Raw genomic sequence first — 17,995 nt, 5'->3', positions numbered from 1 at the left:
GTCCTGACTTCTGGTCAGTTTGTTAAACTTTGGAATATGACTCCCATACTCTCTTCAAAAAATATTTACTTGGCTGTGCCAGGTCTTCTTAGTTGCGGATGCAGGATCTTTAGTTGCAACTTGTGGGCTCTAGTTCCCTGAGCAGGGATCGAACTCAGGCCCCCTGCCCCAGGAGCATGGAGTCTTAGCCACTGGACCACCAAGGAAGTCCCCAGACATATTCTTGCAAGGTACACAACTGACTGTTGTTGCAAATGAACCTAGGCACCTAATGGAGAGTTTTCCTGAGAATTTTAATCATCAGTATTTCAAAAGATTGTTAACCACATCTGTATCAGTGCTCCGTCAAATCAATAATGGTGTGCCATAGAGTTGAGCCCAAGGCAGCTGTAAACCTTGCATACTAATACGATAACATATCTGAGGCATATTTTAAGTGAAAAGAACAAATAAGTGCACAGCAGTTTTTATGTAATCCTGTGTATGCATAAAGGATCTCTGGGTGAATACAACAGAAACTGCGAACATTGGCTACGGGGTGACAAGAGAGGTGCGGTATGCTGGAGCACTGGGATGGGAGACTGTTCCCTGGATGCCTGTTTTCCTTTTTAGTTTTGAATTGCCTGAATCTCTGTCCACTCAAAAAGTTAAATGACAAATAAACCTTTTTAGAAAGAAGGGTTCACAAAGAAATTTTGCACACAATAGTTCCTGGCGCTGTGTAACTGAACTAGACCTCTGACTTCTCCCACCCAGAGGGGCCACATCAGCAGGTCTCCGGAACTTTTGTTGATCGGGGCTCTTTAGGTCCCCTGCCTGTCCCTGGACCAGTCACAGGCAGGGGACCCAGCCTGTATTAGGGGAACAGGCACTGCCATCGGCAGACCCAGAGGGGTTCCCCAGAACTGGAAAGGGCTCATCCTCAGATGCATGTTAATTCAGTACTTTCCTGGCGGTCCAGTGGTTAAGTCCACGCCTCCACAGTAGGGGGCATGGGTTCAACCCCTGGTTGGGGAACTAAGATCCTACAAGGCGCAGGGCACGACCAAAACAAAACAACAGGCATAGCAAGAGCTAGAAGAATCCCAAGCAGGAGAAGACCAAGAGAGAAGGAATGCTTTCTCCTGTTAAGAACTCATTATGGATTAGGCAAGGGAAGATAAGTATGTACTGAAAATTACATGTCTAGTTTAATTGGGAGGGATGAAGACAGACAGCTGACGGCCATCCGAGCAGAACTGTAGTGTCCCAGTGAGCTCGAGTAAGTTTGCTGACTCGACATTGGTAGGTTGACATTCTTTTTTTGGCATTACTCAGAGTTTGTATCTTAAGCTACCTATTGCTCATGGGTCTCTCTTTTGTTTTGAGTGAAGGCGGCCTCAATGATCCATCCCAAAGAGGTGCCCCCTGAAGCCATCCTGCTGGCTGTCTACCTTGAGCTACAGAATGGTGAGTGTTTCTTGACTGTAGCCCTGCAAAGAGCCAGAGATTTTTGGTGTCTGCTTTTTCTCTAAGAAATGGAAGAGATATTACCCATCGCATTCTTCTAAACAAGGGAGTTTCTGATATCTTACAAATTCCTACTTCTTGCAGGTTAAGTGTAGAATAGCATAACTTCTGACATTGTAATTAATCTCTGCTAATTAACCTTTCTCTTAGGCATCCAAATGACACTTAATTGAGAACCTGAGACAGAATGCAGTGGCTTTGGGTTGTACACCTTAGTGTTTTAAACACAGATGTCGTTAATAAGCTTTGCCGTAAGCCAGTTCCTGCTGAGGATTTTTTATTCAAGCCTAAATCCAGGTCATGCCTCTGGGGGCATATATGACCTAGAAGAAAGGCTGTGGGCCCTACATGAGAGATGGTGTGAAGTAGAAAAGGAGAGCTGAATGGGAGAGGTGCGGGGGGACAGAAACATTAAGAGTTGTTCGTCATACCCCCTTTCTGATCGTGGAAATCCTTACAAGCCTCCCCTCCTTTTATTGCTGAAGAAGGCCCCCAGCAGGCTCGTCCTCCTGAAAGGCGTGGCGGGGTTAGCGCACAGTCTAGAGCCCTTTTAAATTCTCAAACTGGGCTCTACCTTAAAATCGATACAGAGCTTTTAACAATTCTGTCCCCTAGCTCACACGCTAAATTTCTTAAATCAGAATTTCCCAGGATGGTGCAGGGGGCATTACGTGCTATTCTAGCATATAGCAGCGGTTGCAGACCACTGCTCTTCTGCATCATCTTTTCCTCCCTTTTGAGACTTGACGCACTTGCTTTGTTAGGTGGTGCTATTGTTATATGCTTTTTTGTAATGGGAAGTGTTTTTATAGGTAATACCCAGCTGGCCTTACAGATCATCAAAAGGAATCAGCTGCTCCCTGCAGTGAAAACACTCTCTGAAATGAGAAAGAAACCAGTGTTCCAGCCTGTCCACCCGATCCAGCCCATCCAAATGCCAGCATTCACTGTGCAGAGAAAGTGATAGTTTGCTCGTGGAAAACTGTTACCTGAGACCCAGGGGAATATTTACAAGCCTTTTTAGTTGTATCACAGCAAAGTGAATAAAAGATGCTGAAGGTGCTAGTTTTGAAGACACAATTTTGAAATGATTTTAACCCCTGATTTTTGTTTTATTTTTTTTTTAATTTTTTTTGGCTGGAAGCTTACATACAGTTAAGGATTCACAAACTCATTTTCATCTGTTTTCCATATAATCTTTGCTAGATTATTCATTTTAAGCCATTATGTGATGTATCTGTCAAAGACAATTAAAACACAGTCTTATCAGAACAGTCTTGTTAAATATATTTTATCTTTTTTGCAGTGATTACGGTATGTTGGCATTTGAGATTTCATGTTAAAGTTGTAAAAATGGAGAGCACATCATGAGCAGATGAGTAGCCAGTCCAGAAGTTGCACAGGGCAGAAGGCGGGGGAGGCTGACGTGTCATAACCTAGTTGTGACCAAAGGGGCCAGAAAATGCATAGTAGGACCCGTAGGGCTAGTCAGGTGGGGTTAAGCAGCGATGACTGATAGGAATCAATTATGGCTTAAAAATTACAGATGACAACAAACAGCATTCAGGGCACTGGTCACGTTCACCCTCCTGTACCGTTAGGCAGAAGCACCAGTTAGGGAGTCTGTTAGCAGAGAGTTCAAGGCTCACCGCTAATCCCGTTGCAGATGAAAATGGGAACTTAAAAGCTTCTTTCTCATCAGAGACAGGAATGTGTTGCAGGCTTGACCTGGCCAAAATTTGTCGATAGGGTCAGTACGTTAAACTTAAAAGCAGGAAAGACAAAACACACTGCAGACTGACTCTGGAGAACCTGGGTGACCCCCGTCAGCATCAGGCTTGGTGGATTCATGAAAGCCGGCCGTTCGGGATCGCCCCTGCTGCCAGCCTCTCTCCAGTTCCCAACTGTGAAGACCAGGTTCACACCGGCTGAATCTACGTGCTTCCTCAGCCTTCACAAATGGAGAGGGGAGCGTTTAGAGAAGCACATGGTTTATCAGAAACTGCATCTGAACTGTTCTGTTGCTGAAATCAAACATTTCAGTTAGGGATCTACAGCAACCAAGTGTGACTCAACCAGACACGACCCACAGGTGATCGGAGAAGGGCTGCGGTTTTCCTTCCGTTTGAACGTGCGATGGGTGTGCACGTGGCCCACCTGCTGTTGGCACGTGGCAGTTGGTTTCCCTGGTGGCTCTGCAGTAAAGAATCCACCTGCCCGTGCAGGAGACGCAGGTTCGATCTCTGGGTCAGGAAGATTCCCTGGAGAAGAAAAGGGCAACCCACTCCAGTATTCTTGCCTGGAGAATCCCATGGACAGGAGCCTGGCGGGGCTACAGTCCATAGGGTCACCAAAGAGTCGGACACTACTTAGCAATTAAATAAGTTGTTTTACATACAGAGTAGTTTCCTTCCTGGAGGATACAGAAAACAGAGGTGGCCTAGCTCCCTCAGGCCTCTCGGAGCCTTTTCCAAATGAGATGGGAGTCGTAGGCGACACCAGTGTTGGTCCAGGTCTGCAGGAGCTGCTTCCCCAAGCCCCAGATCTGTAGCGGTTCTGTGGGAGCCATGTGTGTGCCACAAGATGGTAGCAGCTTTGCCTGTTGCTGTTCAGTCGCTCAGTAATTTCCAACTCTGTGACCCCGTGGACTGCAGCACACCAGGCTTCCCTGTCCCTCACCAGCTCTCCAAGCTTGCTCAAACTCATGTCCATTGAGTCACTAATGCCACATCTTCTGTCACCCCCTTCTCCTCCTGTCCTCTGTCTTTCCCAACAGCGGCGTCTTTTCACATCAGGTGGCCCAAGGATTGGAGCTTAGCCAGGGCATTTTCCAGACAAAGCCCACAGGCTTCATAAATTGCGAGCCCACCAGGTCTTGGGTAGCATATGGGTGGTAGAAGGCCTGAAATTGAACTCGAAGGCAGTACATCTTTGGAGACATCCCAGGAAACTGAAACTTTCCCCACTTGCTGACTAGTTGGAGGGAAAGCAGGAATAGCCAAGAGGCAGATGCGGCCCCACGCTGCTGTTAAATAAGAATACCCCAGCTGTGAATAGCACAAAGTGGATCTGTAACTTAAACGAAGATAGTTTCTGTCCCACTTGAGAAGGGTATCCACAGGCCTCTGGTGACCTTGGCTTTAGTGCTCAGGGATGCTATCAGGGACTCAGCTCTGTTTTCCCACACCATCCTCCTTAGCATCTGGATTTTTGTCCCCCTGGTCACAGGATGTTCCAGCATCATATCTCCACTGAAGCAAGAAGATGAAGGCAAGACTTCCCTGGTGGTCCAGTGGTGAAGAATCCTCTTGCCAGTCCAGGGAACACAGGTTAGATCCCTGGTCCAGGAAGATTCCATGTGCTATGGGGCAGTGAAGCCCATGCTTCGCAGCAGGAGAAACCACAAGGAGAGCCCTGAGCACCACAGCAAAGAGTAGCCTCCACTTACCGCAACTAGAGAAAGCCCGCTTGAAGCAGCAAAGACCCAGCACAGATGAAAATAAACTTTGAAAAGAAGAGGGTAAAGGCACCCTGTCGTGACCGGAAACCATCAGGAACTAAGTTTCCCCAGAAACCCTCAGCAGACCTCAGCCTCCATCTCCTCTGTAGTTCAAATCATGTATCCATCTTTAGCTGCAGGTACAACCCTGCACATCTTAAGAGAAGGCTGGTGAAGGGTTTTCCCAGCTGGAGCACTCTAGATCTGAGGCACTGTTGTCAAATTCTGACCCCAGCAGTCCAGCTCTCCCCTCCACAGCCACCCTCAGCAGATCTGGGTGCAGTAAATGTAGGCTCTTCACCTCTGTGACTTGTCTTTCTGAGTCCATCAGCCAGGAAAGCTTCTCCCACTGATTTTTTCCACCACAGCCTGAACCACCATCTCTGCTAATGGAGGGGCCTCCCTGGTAGCTCAGCTGGTAAAGAATCTGCCTGCAGAAAACAACAAAATTCTGTAAAGCAATTATACTTCAATAAGAAAAGAACCCGCCTACAATTCAGGAGACCCCGGTTCGATTCCTGAGTCAGGAAGAGACCCTGGAGAAGGGCTAGGCTACCCGCTCCAGTATCCGTGGGCTTTCCTGGTGGCTCAGCTGGTAAAGAAGCTCCATATTCTGGCCTGGAGAATTCCATATAGTCCATGGGGTCGCAAAGAGACAGGACTGAGCAACTTTCACTTACTGCTAATGGAGGTAACCCCAACTGTGCTGAGAGGTTTTAGATGCCATGTCCTGGAAGTTTTTCTGTTTGTGTCTCGATCATCTTCTATAGTAGATGATGTTCTGCAGTTTAACAGGTGTGGGGGCTCTCAAAGGGTGGTGTCACAGCTGATGGGGTTGTGAATTCTGAGACAGGACTCCTTAGCTTTTGTTCAAGCCCCACCACCTGTTCAGCAGCCCATTGGGCCAGAATTCACGGCAAGGGTCCCTTCACAGACCGCAGGGTGGCCCCCAGCAGAGCCAGTTGCTTCAAGGGTCTCTACTGCCCCACTCGGACCCCTATCCCCTCCTCAGAATAGCACTCTTGGTGTTCCCACCATGCAGAACCCCTTATGGGCCAGTCTGCTGGGAGCTCTGCCCCTTATTCAACCCAAGTGCCTTGATCTCTGTTGAGCTTTTTGACCCTCTGCACAATGAAGGTAACTTTTCCTCAGGGCCTCCTGTGAAAATTAAAATGAGATGCCCGAACGCAGACATTCACTACAGGTGAGTGCATTTACCTTCCTGTTGCCCAAAGGACCTGCTCAGCCCAGTCATCCTCAATGACTTGGAAGCCACCTGGAGGAAGGTGACCAGGGCCATTGTGAACCCTGGAGCCAGACTGCTGGACTGGCTTCAAATCTCAGCTCTCACCGGGACAGACTTGATCTGCAACACCGTATTTTGCCTCTTTGTGCCGCAGTTTCTTTTTTCATCTGTGAAGTGAGGACAATAACAGTACCTCTCTCACAGACTTGGAATGAGGTTTAAAGCCGTGGACATTGTTGCTGGATATGAGCTCCAGATGTTCAAAAGGAAATTCATTTTTTTACTGTGTAATATGAAGGATAATCAAAGCAGAGACTGCTGAGCCACTGGAACTGGGGAGTTGGGTGGTAGAGAGTAAGGGGACCCTTCCAGGTAAATGACTGCCTCCTGCCCTCCGGCTGTGTCCAGTGTCTGGGCCACGAGGGGTGTTCAGTGTATACTGGCATCATCCTATGTTCGCATCCTGTTCTTAACCTGCCTCACCCAGGCGCTCCTCCTTTGCCAGGAGGTCCCTTCCCCCACCCTTTCATCCTCTCATCTGCACCTGCAGCACAGCTCCAACTCCCCCGAGAGGTCTCTGCACACCAACCACTCCCCTCTCCCCACTGAACTTCTCTTACACCCAGTGTGTTACATCCAGACTGGAATCTGCTGTCCCCCAGAGTGGTCACCATTTCCCATCCCTAGGACTTGGTTCATTTCAGTGTGTACGCACTCTGGCCTTTCGCTCGGCCCCTTGGTCCCTAACTCCCAGGGAGATACCTGCTCTGTCCCAAGCCTTCATTCATTCCACACATTCTACCCAGAGGTATTTCCGGGATGGTAAGCTTTTCAGGGGAGCCCCATGGTAACCTGGCGGATTTTTCAGCCTGAGTCTACTGTTCATCATATTTCCTTCCCCTTCCTGGATCCTGAATACTTTGAAAACAGGGCTGATCCTTATACAGTGTGAGGATTGTTCTAGATAATAAAGTCAGCAGCACAGATTCTGGGTGCCTTCCTTTCTAGGTCGGGCAGTGTCACAAGAACTGCTTCTCTCAAGGTGGGGATGGCTTATTAACATAATCCCAGGGTTCGCGGGGCGCCTCAGCATCCTTGACCCGCTGTGGCTCATCAAGCCAGTTAAATAGTGACCCAGCATGGGTGGGTTACTGGTCAAACTCAGCCGGCCCAACCTAAAGGAACCAAACCTATACCTTCACTGAGCAGTTTGCACACCAGGCTTGGCTTCCTCCCTGGGAAGCGCCGGGCCGACGTGCGGGCTCCTGGGTGGGAGTGGGAGTGTCCCGGGAGGAGGCAGCGCAGTTCATTAGCCCCCTCATTTGGGGCAAAGGGGATCCGTGTGGTGACAAACAATTGTCCAGGAGGATTTAGGCGGATTTGGCCAAGTGTCCCTGTGGGCCCGAAGCCTCCTCCTAATCCAGTCCACATTTCTGGCTACTTAGGATCACATTAAATGTCAAAGCCGGCGTTTAGGGAAATATCTACATTTCGGATGCATCGCCCTAGTCGAAAGAAAAGCTGGAGCGAAGCTTCGAGCATTTGGCGCGAGAGGCGCTCTGTGTGGTCCGGAGGGTGAATGGGGCGAGGGGGGCGGCGCCCTCGCTGCCTCCCCGCCCAGGAATGCGGGCTTTTCACATGCAGAAAATGCTGATGCTTTGTCCCTGCCTCGGCCTCCCGGAGGCGCGGAGGCGCCCGGCCGGATTGTCGCAGCTGCATTTGCATGTGAGCGGCCCCCGGTCCCCCGTCCCCACCCCCGGCGCGCCCTGCCGCCCCCAGCCCTGCCTTCCCGGGGCCTGTGGGGCTGCGCGCAGGCCGCCTGCAAGCGCCCTCTGCCACCACTGAGTCCCTGCTAAAGCCACAGGTAGCTAGCTGCTCTGCACGAGCAGCCTTTCCCCGGTGGCAGCAGGCAGGGGAATTTTTTTTTTAATCCCCGTTTCAAATTTCTATTTCACACTTTAAGTTATTTTTTAGTGTATTCCATCGAGGCAGATCAAGAGTTTGCATGCACTATCCTTCTGTCCAGTCTGCCACTGATGGTCTTGTGGCAAGAACCCTGCGTTTGATAGGACATTTTTTTCCCCTCCCAGGGGCTCCAAAGTCACCATTCCGCGCGCGGCTCATCCCCAGAAGGAGCAGCCGAGGGCCCGCAGGTGGCGGGGGCAGCGGAGACTCCGAAGGATGAAGCGGAGCCGCGGCGAAGGCGCGCGCGGTCTGGGAGGAACCTGCTGGGCCCGCGCGGTGCGCGGGCCTCGGGGCGCCACCTGCCGGCGGCTGGGTCGACGCGGTGAACCGGCCCGGGGAGCCCCTTTCCCGGCCGGGCTCCACGTTTACCGGCTCGGAAAGCCATCCCACCCAAGGGCGCCGCGCTTTAGCGACCCAGCACTTCCCAGCGCTGAGCTTTCGTTCTGGCCCACACCCGGGGGCCCAAATGCAGGCGCAAAACATAACAAGATCCTGCCCAACAAACGGAACTCCGTTCCCTCCAATCCGTACAGTGTTTCTTTGATTAATTACATTCCTTCTCTTTTTACTAATTTTCTTATATTTATTGTGTTGGCTTTATTTTTAGTTGTTACAGTAATTTTCTTTTATTTCATTTTTGTTTCGTTATTTTACTCGGCTTATTTCATTTTATATTCATTTTGTTTTCCCTAACTTTCTTTCATTACTTAATTTCATTTGTTCTGCTTTTATTTTTTCTCTTTATTCTATTTTTTATTTTATTCATTTTATCTCATTAATTCATTTGTTTTTATTGTCTCTTATTTTATTTGTGGTTGAAGGGAAAAGATGGATATCTTTTTCATCCTATCCTGAGGTGTATATATTTTCCTGCCTCTGAGTTTTAAGAAATAGTGAAAATGAATACTCTTCAGCTCATTATTTGCAGTGTTTGTCTCATCTCCACAACTAAATTGGAAGCACCTGGAAAGTCGGGAACAAGGTTTGATGTCATCATTGGGCCAGGGACATGTGTTGACCAAAAGCCATTAATAATTATTTCTCCAGTTGACATAATGTGAAACCCACACAGCATCTTTGATCAATCAGATATTTAAACTCCATCAAGGTACCTGCTCTGGGCACAGACTCCCAGCCTTTAGAGCTCCAAGCCAAAATTAGGATGGGAGACAAGGACCCAAGAATTGGAACAAAGCATCATGGAGGAAGCTTCACTTCAGGTGTTCAGGTAGAGGGGGCAGGAGATAGCTGCAGGTGACTGGACCACAGGGGGTATGTTTCAGATTAAACTAGAAAAGAAGTTCTAAGGTGTGTTTTGTTTTTGTTTTTCTTGTCACACTGCAGCGGGTCTCAGCTGCTGGAGAGAGTGGTCTGTAATTTGAGGTAGGTAAGGGTTCATTTATCAGCTCGGAAACCCTATGGTTGAGTTCCGCAGTGCTCCCCACTTTCCTGAAGCAGTGTGCAATATGGTGTATGTCATGTTATTTGGGGGGAAGAGAAGAATGAGTCATTATTTGCTATCAATTCTCTGGAAAGCACTGTGAATTGCACTTATGAATTCTCACCTTATCTTCCCTCAACTTATTATTCTGAAAAAGATTAAACTTATGGAAAAGATGAAAAAGAGGTTTAGTGAACACGCTTATACCCTAGATACACCAGTTAACACTTTGCTAATATTTGTTTTGGGCTTTCCAGGTGGTACAGTGATGAAGAATCCCCCTGGGTTCAGGTTTGATCTCTGAGTCGGGAAGATCCCCTGGAGGAGGGGCATGGCAACCCACTCCAGTATTCTTGCCTAGAGAATCTCATGGACAAAGAAGCCTGGTGGGGTATAGTCCGTGGGGCCACAAAGAGTCAGACACGACTCTGACTAAACAAAAAGCTCACATAGGGCATCTGCCTCCTGGCATGGGCTGGGAAGGGTAGAAAGAAAGAAGCTTCCTTCCAGTCCTGGACCCCGTGGCTCCTGTAGCCACAATCAGCAGTAGGGCCAAGGGTCCTTCTTGAACACGATTTCTGCTGTTCCCACAGGAAAGGGCTCCGCAGGAATGGCGGGGTTGACAAGAAGCCCAGTGAAGACACCGCCCAGGTAAGACTTTCAGTGAGGCTCCTGTCACTCAAACTGGGCAAAAGATGGGTTTCTAATGCATGAATTTGGGGAGGTGTCCCATTCTGCTTTTTCATGTGTTGCTTTAGCATCTTCTTGCCCACCCTCTCCTCCTGGATCTGGCTTCAGGGAATGTAGGGAACATTCACTCTGAAACCCAGCAGCCTGGGTCCAGATCCCAATCTCACTATTTCCTGGGTGACTTTGGGCAAGTTACTGCACCTCTCTGCGCTGCAGTTCCCTCATCTGTAAAAGGGCACCAGAGTAACAGGAACTCCACAGGTCTGTTATGAAGCTTAAGTGAGTTGCCATTTGTGAAGCTCTAGGAAAAGAACTAGTAAGTACCAGTTCAGTGAAGGTTAAACAAATTAATGCAGAGGCTACTACAAAATGCCTTGTGGCAATCCCAAGTTGGGCTCTCTTCTACAGTTTGGGAAAGAAAGAAGGATGGGTTCATGGGAAAGTCCTGGGCATTGCTCTGCTACTTCCTGGCTATCTGATTATGTACAAATTGCTTGCTCTCTCTGGACCTCAGCTTCCACCTCTATAAAATGAGAGTATGCTCACTTCAGAGGGCAAAATCAAGGAGAAGTGCTTCCTTAGCAAATCTGCTCAGCAGATGGTCTCTAGCCATTTCAAGAGGGGTGTCCTGAGCTTTTGATTTCTGCCTGTTAAAAGCCAGGGTGCACTGCTGGCATGAATTAGGGGGGAAAGAGCCTCCCTTGGCTGCCCCTTGCCTGGAGTTGTTACTAAAACTTTTTCCACAACAAAAGGCAGGCTGAGGTTATGGGGGGAAATCAGGGGTCCCCAACCTCTGGGGTCTAATGCCTGATAAAATGAGGTGGAGCTGATGTAATAATAATAGAAATAAAGGACACAATAAATGTGATGGGCTTGAAGCATCCCAAAACCATCCCCTCTACTCCTGGTCCTTAGAAAAACTGTCTTCTATGAAACCTGTCCCTGGTGCCAAAATGCTTGGGGACTGCTGGGGACTAGGATCATAGAGTAGGGTCCTTCTCTGTTTCAATCCCCCCGCCCCTATTTTGTGATATTCCTCAATCTTGAGGAGGAATGGGTACAGAACAAGAAAGGGAATAAAGTTTTGAACAGAGAGGTTAATCATAAACTCAGTAGAGGAATTTGGTTTGGGTTCCATTTCCATTCCACTTTTCTCCAACTCTTCAAGGGAATGGGGCAACCACCACTTACTACTTCCTGCTGAAATGGGGGTGGTGTTGTTGTTGTTTGGTTGCTAACTCCTTCTCTTTTGTGACCCTGTGAACTGTAGCCTACCAGCCTCTTCTATGCATGGGATTTCCCCGACAAGAATACTGGAGTTGCTTTTTCCTTCTCCAGGGTATCTTCCTGACCCAGGGATTGAACCTGTGTCTCCTGCATTGGCAAGTGGATTCTTTACCCACTGAGCCACCAGGGAAGCCCAGCCTAACTTGGGGAATGGACACAGAGTTGGAAATAATCTCAATTTCCAAGCTTAGCATCAGTATTTTATATTATGAAACCATTGCCTCTTTCTGATTATTTTGTCATAGCACCTGGACAAAATTTTGAAAATCAGTAGACATTACAATGAAGATAACAATCAAAATGCATCTTTATATTATTCTCTGAATGTGTCTTTTCCACCCTGGACACTGGGGTCAAAAATATGGTTTGGGAGCTTCCCTGGGCCACTCAGTGGTAAAGAATCCACCTGTCTATTCAGGAGACATGGGTTCAATCCCTGGTCTGGGAAGATCCCACATGCCACGGAGCAACTAAGCGCATGCACAACTATTAAAGCCCAACTTTAGAGCCCATGCTTGTGCTCTAAAGCCTGGGAGCTGCAAATACTGAGCCCCCATGTCCTAGAGCCCATGCTCCAATACAAGTGAAGCCCGTGCCCTGCAACTAGAGAAAAGCCCACACAGCAAAGAAGACCCAGCACAGCCAAAAATAAATAAATAAAATTATTTTTTTTAATAATACATGGTTTGATGGAATGTCCCTTGTGGTGCAGCAATTAAGACTCTGTGCTTCCGCTGCATAGGGCTCGGCTTCTATCCCTGGTTGGGGAACTAAGATTCCACATGCCGAGTGGTTCAGCCAAAAGATTTTTTTAAATACCAAAAGGAAAAAAAAATAATAAAATGAAATATTGTTTGCAACAAAACAATAGCTTTCCATAATATTATTTATTTAAATTTCTTACCCAGTTCAGCAGTATGATCTGAAAGTTATCAAGTGTTTCTAATATAATTTAATATACCAAATAATCCAATTTACTTTACTATTTTTCCTGATATGCCTCAGGGCCCTTGGGAATACTCAAACTTATCTAGAAAAAGAAACATACAATCTGTTATCAAAAAAGCCCAATATTCCAGGAAAATTTTGTTCTTTTAACAGGGAGAAAGAAAACCAAATTCCAGGGAATTTCCTGGCTGGCCGGTGGTTAGGACTCAGTGCTCTCACTGCTGAGGGTGCAGGTTCAATCCCTGGTCCTGAAACCAAGATCCCATAAGCTGCATGGCAGAGCAGGAAGACAAAAAATTCCCATCTTCTACCAAGTTACTATTAGTAACAAAGTTTATTTACCTAATTAAAGCCATTCTAATTTTAGTCACTCCTGACAACATACAAAAGTCTTCTCTTAAAGTTCCCTTTTCTCACAAATCTTTTACCACTTTTTGTATCCATATGATCTCTGATTTTTCCCCATCCAGTAACAGCTCTTGAACAAAATTTTCACCATTTTTCCTCAACAAAAACATCTCCATTCTTGATAGCTTTTCTCACCTACAATGCATATAGTTGCTTTACACTCTGAAATGCTTTCCTTGTCACGCTAGTAGCTTTCATTACATTTCATTTACAATTTTTAACCCTTAGAAGCCTTAACAAAACCAGGAAACAAGTAATTGAACTGTTATACCAGCATTTTCTGATTGCAAAACTTAACATATTCCATAATCTCCAAAAACTTAAATTTTTCTCAAAGCACCATTTCTCTTTAATGTACAACCAGAGAATGTGTTTAATAAACCCCAAACATCTTTTGAAGCTCTACCGATTAACCTAAGACTGAAGTCTCAGGCAAAGTGGGCTTTGTTTGTATTTTAAGGACATGATAAGAGCTCACTTCAAGCTTTCTCCTAGGCACAATTTTGTTCTCTCAGGATTAGAATTCTGAAAACAGTGTTTTATCAGCCCAGCTTTCTCTGCTACAAAAACTGTCCTCCACATCAGACACACATCAGCACCAATTTACAAAATGCCCAAATAGCACACTTCATACTCAAAAGAGAAGTCATCCCGGTGCACACTGGTGGACGCACCAGTGTCTTGCAGCTTGTCAGCTCTAGTCAGAGGTGTCTTTTCGTCCCACCAAGGAAAAGCATAGTATGGCTGTCAGGGCTGAGCAGGGGAGAAACAGAGAGGATCCCAAAACAAATGGTTTGCACTGGGAACATCCTCTCAAACCTCCTCCTGGAGCCAGCGGCATCTCACAGCCTTGCCAGCGCATCATGAAGGTGGTGCCTTGGCTCCAGAATGACTCCCTCCCTGGAGCCCGACATTGCAAGAACACAGCGTCACATTGGGTGCCAACATCGGTTAGCGGGACTTCCCTGGTGTTTCAGTGCCTCAGACTGCATTCCCAGTCCAGGGGTCCCGGGGTTGATCCCTGGTCAGGGAACTAGATATCATGTGCTGCAACTATAAAGATCCCACATGTGGCAAGGAAGAGCCTGAGTGCTGCAATTAAGACTCAGAGAAACCAAAAAAAAGTGAGTAGGCACGCCAATGATAGGGCAAGATCTCCAAAATACAATGCTCCTTAGAATACAGATATATAGTAAGTAAGTAAGAAAGTGAAGTCGCTCAGTCGTGTCCAACTCTTTGTGACCCCATTGACTGTAGCCCACCAGGTTTCTCTGTCCATGGGATTCTCCAGGCAAGAATACTGGAGTGGGTTGCCATTACCTTCTCCAGGGGATCTTCCCGATCCAGGGATCGAACCTGGGTCTCCAGCATTACGGGTAGACACTTTAACCTCTGAGCCACCAGGGACGCCCACAGATATATAGATATGGGTTCAATAACTTTCAAAAGTATAAAAACTTTGGAATCTAATAAAATAAGATTAAAGAAAGAAAAGAAAAAAAAAAATCTGTTCATAGGTCCAGGTGCTCCCAGCTTAAAAGCCAGCAAACAAGCAAGAAACACCTGGAGTAACAGGTAAATTTGGCCTTGGAGTACAGAATGAAGCAGGGCAGAGGCTAATAGAGTTTTGCCAAGAAAACACACTGGTCATAGCAAACACCCTCATCCAATAACACAAGAGAAGACTGTACACATGGACATCACCAGATGGTTGACACCGAAATCAGATTGATTATATTCTTTGCAGCCAAAGATGGAAAAACTCTATACAGTCAGGAAAAACAAGACCAAGAGCTGTGGCTCAGATCATGAACTCCTCATTGCCAAATTCAGACTTAAATTGAAGAAAGTGGGGAAAACCACTAGATTTAGGTATGACCTAAATCAAATCCCTTATGATTATACAGTGGAAGTAAGAAATAGATTTAAGGGACTAGATCTGATAGAGAGCCTGATGAACTATGGATGGAGGTTCGTGACACTGTACAGGAGACAGGGAAGCAAGATCATCCCCAAGGGAAAAAAAAAATGCAAAAAAGCAAAACAGCTGTCTGAGGAGGTCTTACAAATAGCTGTGAAAAGAAGAGAAGCAAAAAGCAAAGAAGAAAAGAAAAGATATACCCATTTGAATGCAGAGTTCCAAAGAATAGCAAGGAGAGATAAGAAAGCCTTCTTCAGTGATCACTGCAAAGAAATAGAGGAAAACAATAGAATAGGAAAGACTAGAGATCTCTCCAAGAGAATTAGAGATACCAAGGGAACATTTCATGCAAAGATGGGCTCAATAAAGGACAGAAATGGTATATTAAGAAGCACAAGATATTAAGAAGAGGTGGCATGAATACACAGAAGAACTGTACAAAAAAGATCTTCAAGACCCAGATAATCACAATGGTGTGATCACTCACCTAGAGCCAGACATCCTGGAATGTGAAGTCAAGCGGGCCTTAAGAAGCATCACTACAAACGAAGCTAGTGGAGGTGATGGAATTTCAGCTGAGCTATTTCAAACTGAAAGATGATGCTGTGAAAGTGCTGCACTCAATATGCCAGCAAATTTGGAAAACTCAGCAGTGGCCACAGGACTGGAAAAGGTCAGTTTTCATTCCAATCCCTAAGAAAGGCAATGCCAAAGAATGCTCAAACTACGGCACAACTGCACTCATCTCACATGCTAGCAAAGTAATGTTCAAAATTCTCCAAGCCAGGTTTCAACAATACATGAACCATGAACTTCCAGATGTTCAAACTGGTTTTAGAAAAGGCAAAGGAACCAGAGATCAAATTGCCAACATCTGCTGGATCATCGAAAAAGCAAGAGAGTTCCAGAAAAACATCTATTTCTGCTTTATTGACTATGCCAAAGCCTTTGACTGTGTGGATCACAATAAACTGGAAAATTCTGAAAGAGATGGGAATACCAGACCATCTGACCTGCCTCTTGAGAAACCTGTATGCAGGTTAGGAAGCAACAGTGAGAACTGGACATGGAACAACAGACTGGTTCCAAATAGGAAAAGGAGTGCATCAAGGCTGTATATTGTCACCCTGCTTATTTAACTTCTATGCAGAGTACATCATGAGGAACGCTGGGCTGGAAGAAGCAGAAGCTGGAATCAAGATTGCCGGGAGAAATATCAATAACCTCAGATATGCAGATGACACCACCCTTATGGCAGAAAGTGAAGCAGAACTAAAGTGCCTCTTGATGAAAGTGAAAGAGGAGAGTGAAAAAGTTGTTTGAAGCTCAACATTCAGAAAACAAAGATCATGGCATCTGGTCCCATCACTTCATGGCAAATAGATGGGGAAACAGTGGAAACAGTGGCTGACTTATTATTTTTGGGCTCCAAAATCACTGCAGATGGTGACTGCAGCCATGAAATTAAAAGACGTTTACTCCTTGCAAGTAAAGTTATGACCAACCTAGACAGCATATTAAAAAGCAGAGACATTACTTTGCCAATGAAAGTCCGTCTAGTCAAGGCTATGGTTTTTCCAGTAATCATGTATAGATGTGAGAGTTGGACTGTAAAGAAAGCTGAGCACCAAAGAATTGATGCTTTTGAACTGTGGTGTTGCAGAAGACTCTGTGATGTTGCAATCCCTTGGACTGCAAGGAGATCCAACCAGTCCATTCTAAATGAGATCAGTCCTGGGTGTTCATTGGAAGGACTGATGTTGAAGCTGAAACTCCAATACTTTGGCCACCTGATGCAAAGAGCTAACTCATTTGAAAAGACCCTGATGCTGGGAATGATTGAGGGCAGGAGAAGGGGACGACAGAGGATGAGATGGTTGGATGGCATCACCAACTCAATGGGCATGGGTTTGGGTGGACTCCGGGAGTTGGTGATGGACAGGGAGGCCTGGCGTGCTGCAGTCCATAAGGTAGCAAAGAGTCGACAATACTGAGCGACTAACTGAACTGAAACAAGCACGGCTGGTGGAAAGGAAAATTAGTTTTATTTTGGATGCATGCAACTTGGAGAGGAGGGCAGACTCCTGTTTGAAAGCCAACTCCCCCCCAACTCCACACAATCCTTGGACAAAAGCTTTCATAGGCTCCTTGCAGAAACAGCATGGCCAGCTCTAACGGTCATCTTGAAATTGGTCACAGGTGGTCTGTCCAGCGTCATCTTGATTGTCTTTAGAGTCAGTCTTCAATTCCAGGGTCGGTTTGTCCCCATTTCTCTGATGCCAGGTCTCAGAATTGTGGTAGCTTATGTCATGGCTACAGTCTGGTTCTCATGTAGTTAACTTCTTCCACCTGGTGGGGGTTTCAGCCTCTACCACACAGCTCACAGGATATGGTTCAGAATATTATCTATCGCCCTTGAGGAGAAACTAAAGGTCCTTGACTTCGCTTAATGACTAATCTACTATTAGTCATTAAGTTAAAGTTCAACACCATTCAGAAAATAAGATCATGGCATCCAGTCCCATCACTTCATGGCAAATTATTTAGTCCTTTGGACTGTTTTCCCTTATTTCTGCATTCTCTCACTTGTCTGATTAAACTTATTCTTTGGCTAAAGTCTTTCCACAGATCAAAGGCAGTAGTAGGACACGGGGGGCAAAGACCACACAGTTCTGCTCCACTTCGAAACCTTCCTTTTGGGGAAAAGGCCTCCCCAAAAGGCTGCCCTTGGTCTGGAGTCTGAGTTTTCCAGGCCTCCTCTCTTGGAGAAGGAAATAAGTGTTTTCTTCCTTTCTGCTCTCACTAAGAACAGTGTGAAAATCCCTGAAAAACCCAACAGTGGCTGGGAATTCCCTGGCGGTCCAGTGATTGGACTCGTTGCTTTCACTCCTGTGGCCTGAGTTGGATCCCTGGTCGGGAAACTAAGATCCTGCAAGCTGTGTGGCATGACAAAAAAAGAACGAAAAACGAACAGTGGCTTTGTGGATCAGGAATCCGAGGTCACTAGCAGCCTCCACTTGGCCTGTCAATCCCTCAGACACCATTGAAGTGGAGTGGCTGTGGCTAGCTTGATATTTCTCG

At 46.5% G+C, this 17,995-nt stretch overlaps 1 protein-coding gene across 2 annotated transcripts in view; it reads left to right on the top strand.

The window, feature by feature from the left end:
• CNOT10 (CCR4-NOT transcription complex subunit 10) overlaps positions 1-7,254 on the top strand; it is a 62,994-nt gene extending 55,740 nt beyond the window's left edge. The window contains exons 18-19 of one of the 2 annotated variants that reach the window (XM_055414740.2): positions 1,374-1,449; positions 4,738-7,254. In XM_055414740.2, coding sequence (XP_055270715.1) covers positions 1,374-1,449; positions 4,738-4,808 — 147 coding nt within the window. In that variant the 3' untranslated portion in view covers positions 4,809-7,254. Of the gene's footprint in view, positions 1-1,373; positions 1,450-2,321; positions 2,782-4,737 lie in introns of those variants that run through there. The other variant, XM_055414739.2, reaches the window with a different exon arrangement.
• The last annotated feature ends 10,741 nt before the right edge of the window (positions 7,255-17,995 follow it).

The sequence above is a fragment of the Moschus berezovskii genome, chromosome 24 (assembly GCF_049115385.1).
Source record: "Moschus berezovskii isolate FMDL1 chromosome 24, NW_MosBer_1.0, whole genome shotgun sequence".
NCBI lineage: Eukaryota > Metazoa > Chordata > Mammalia > Artiodactyla > Moschidae > Moschus > Moschus berezovskii.
This window is presented reverse-complemented; position numbering and strand designations above follow the sequence as displayed.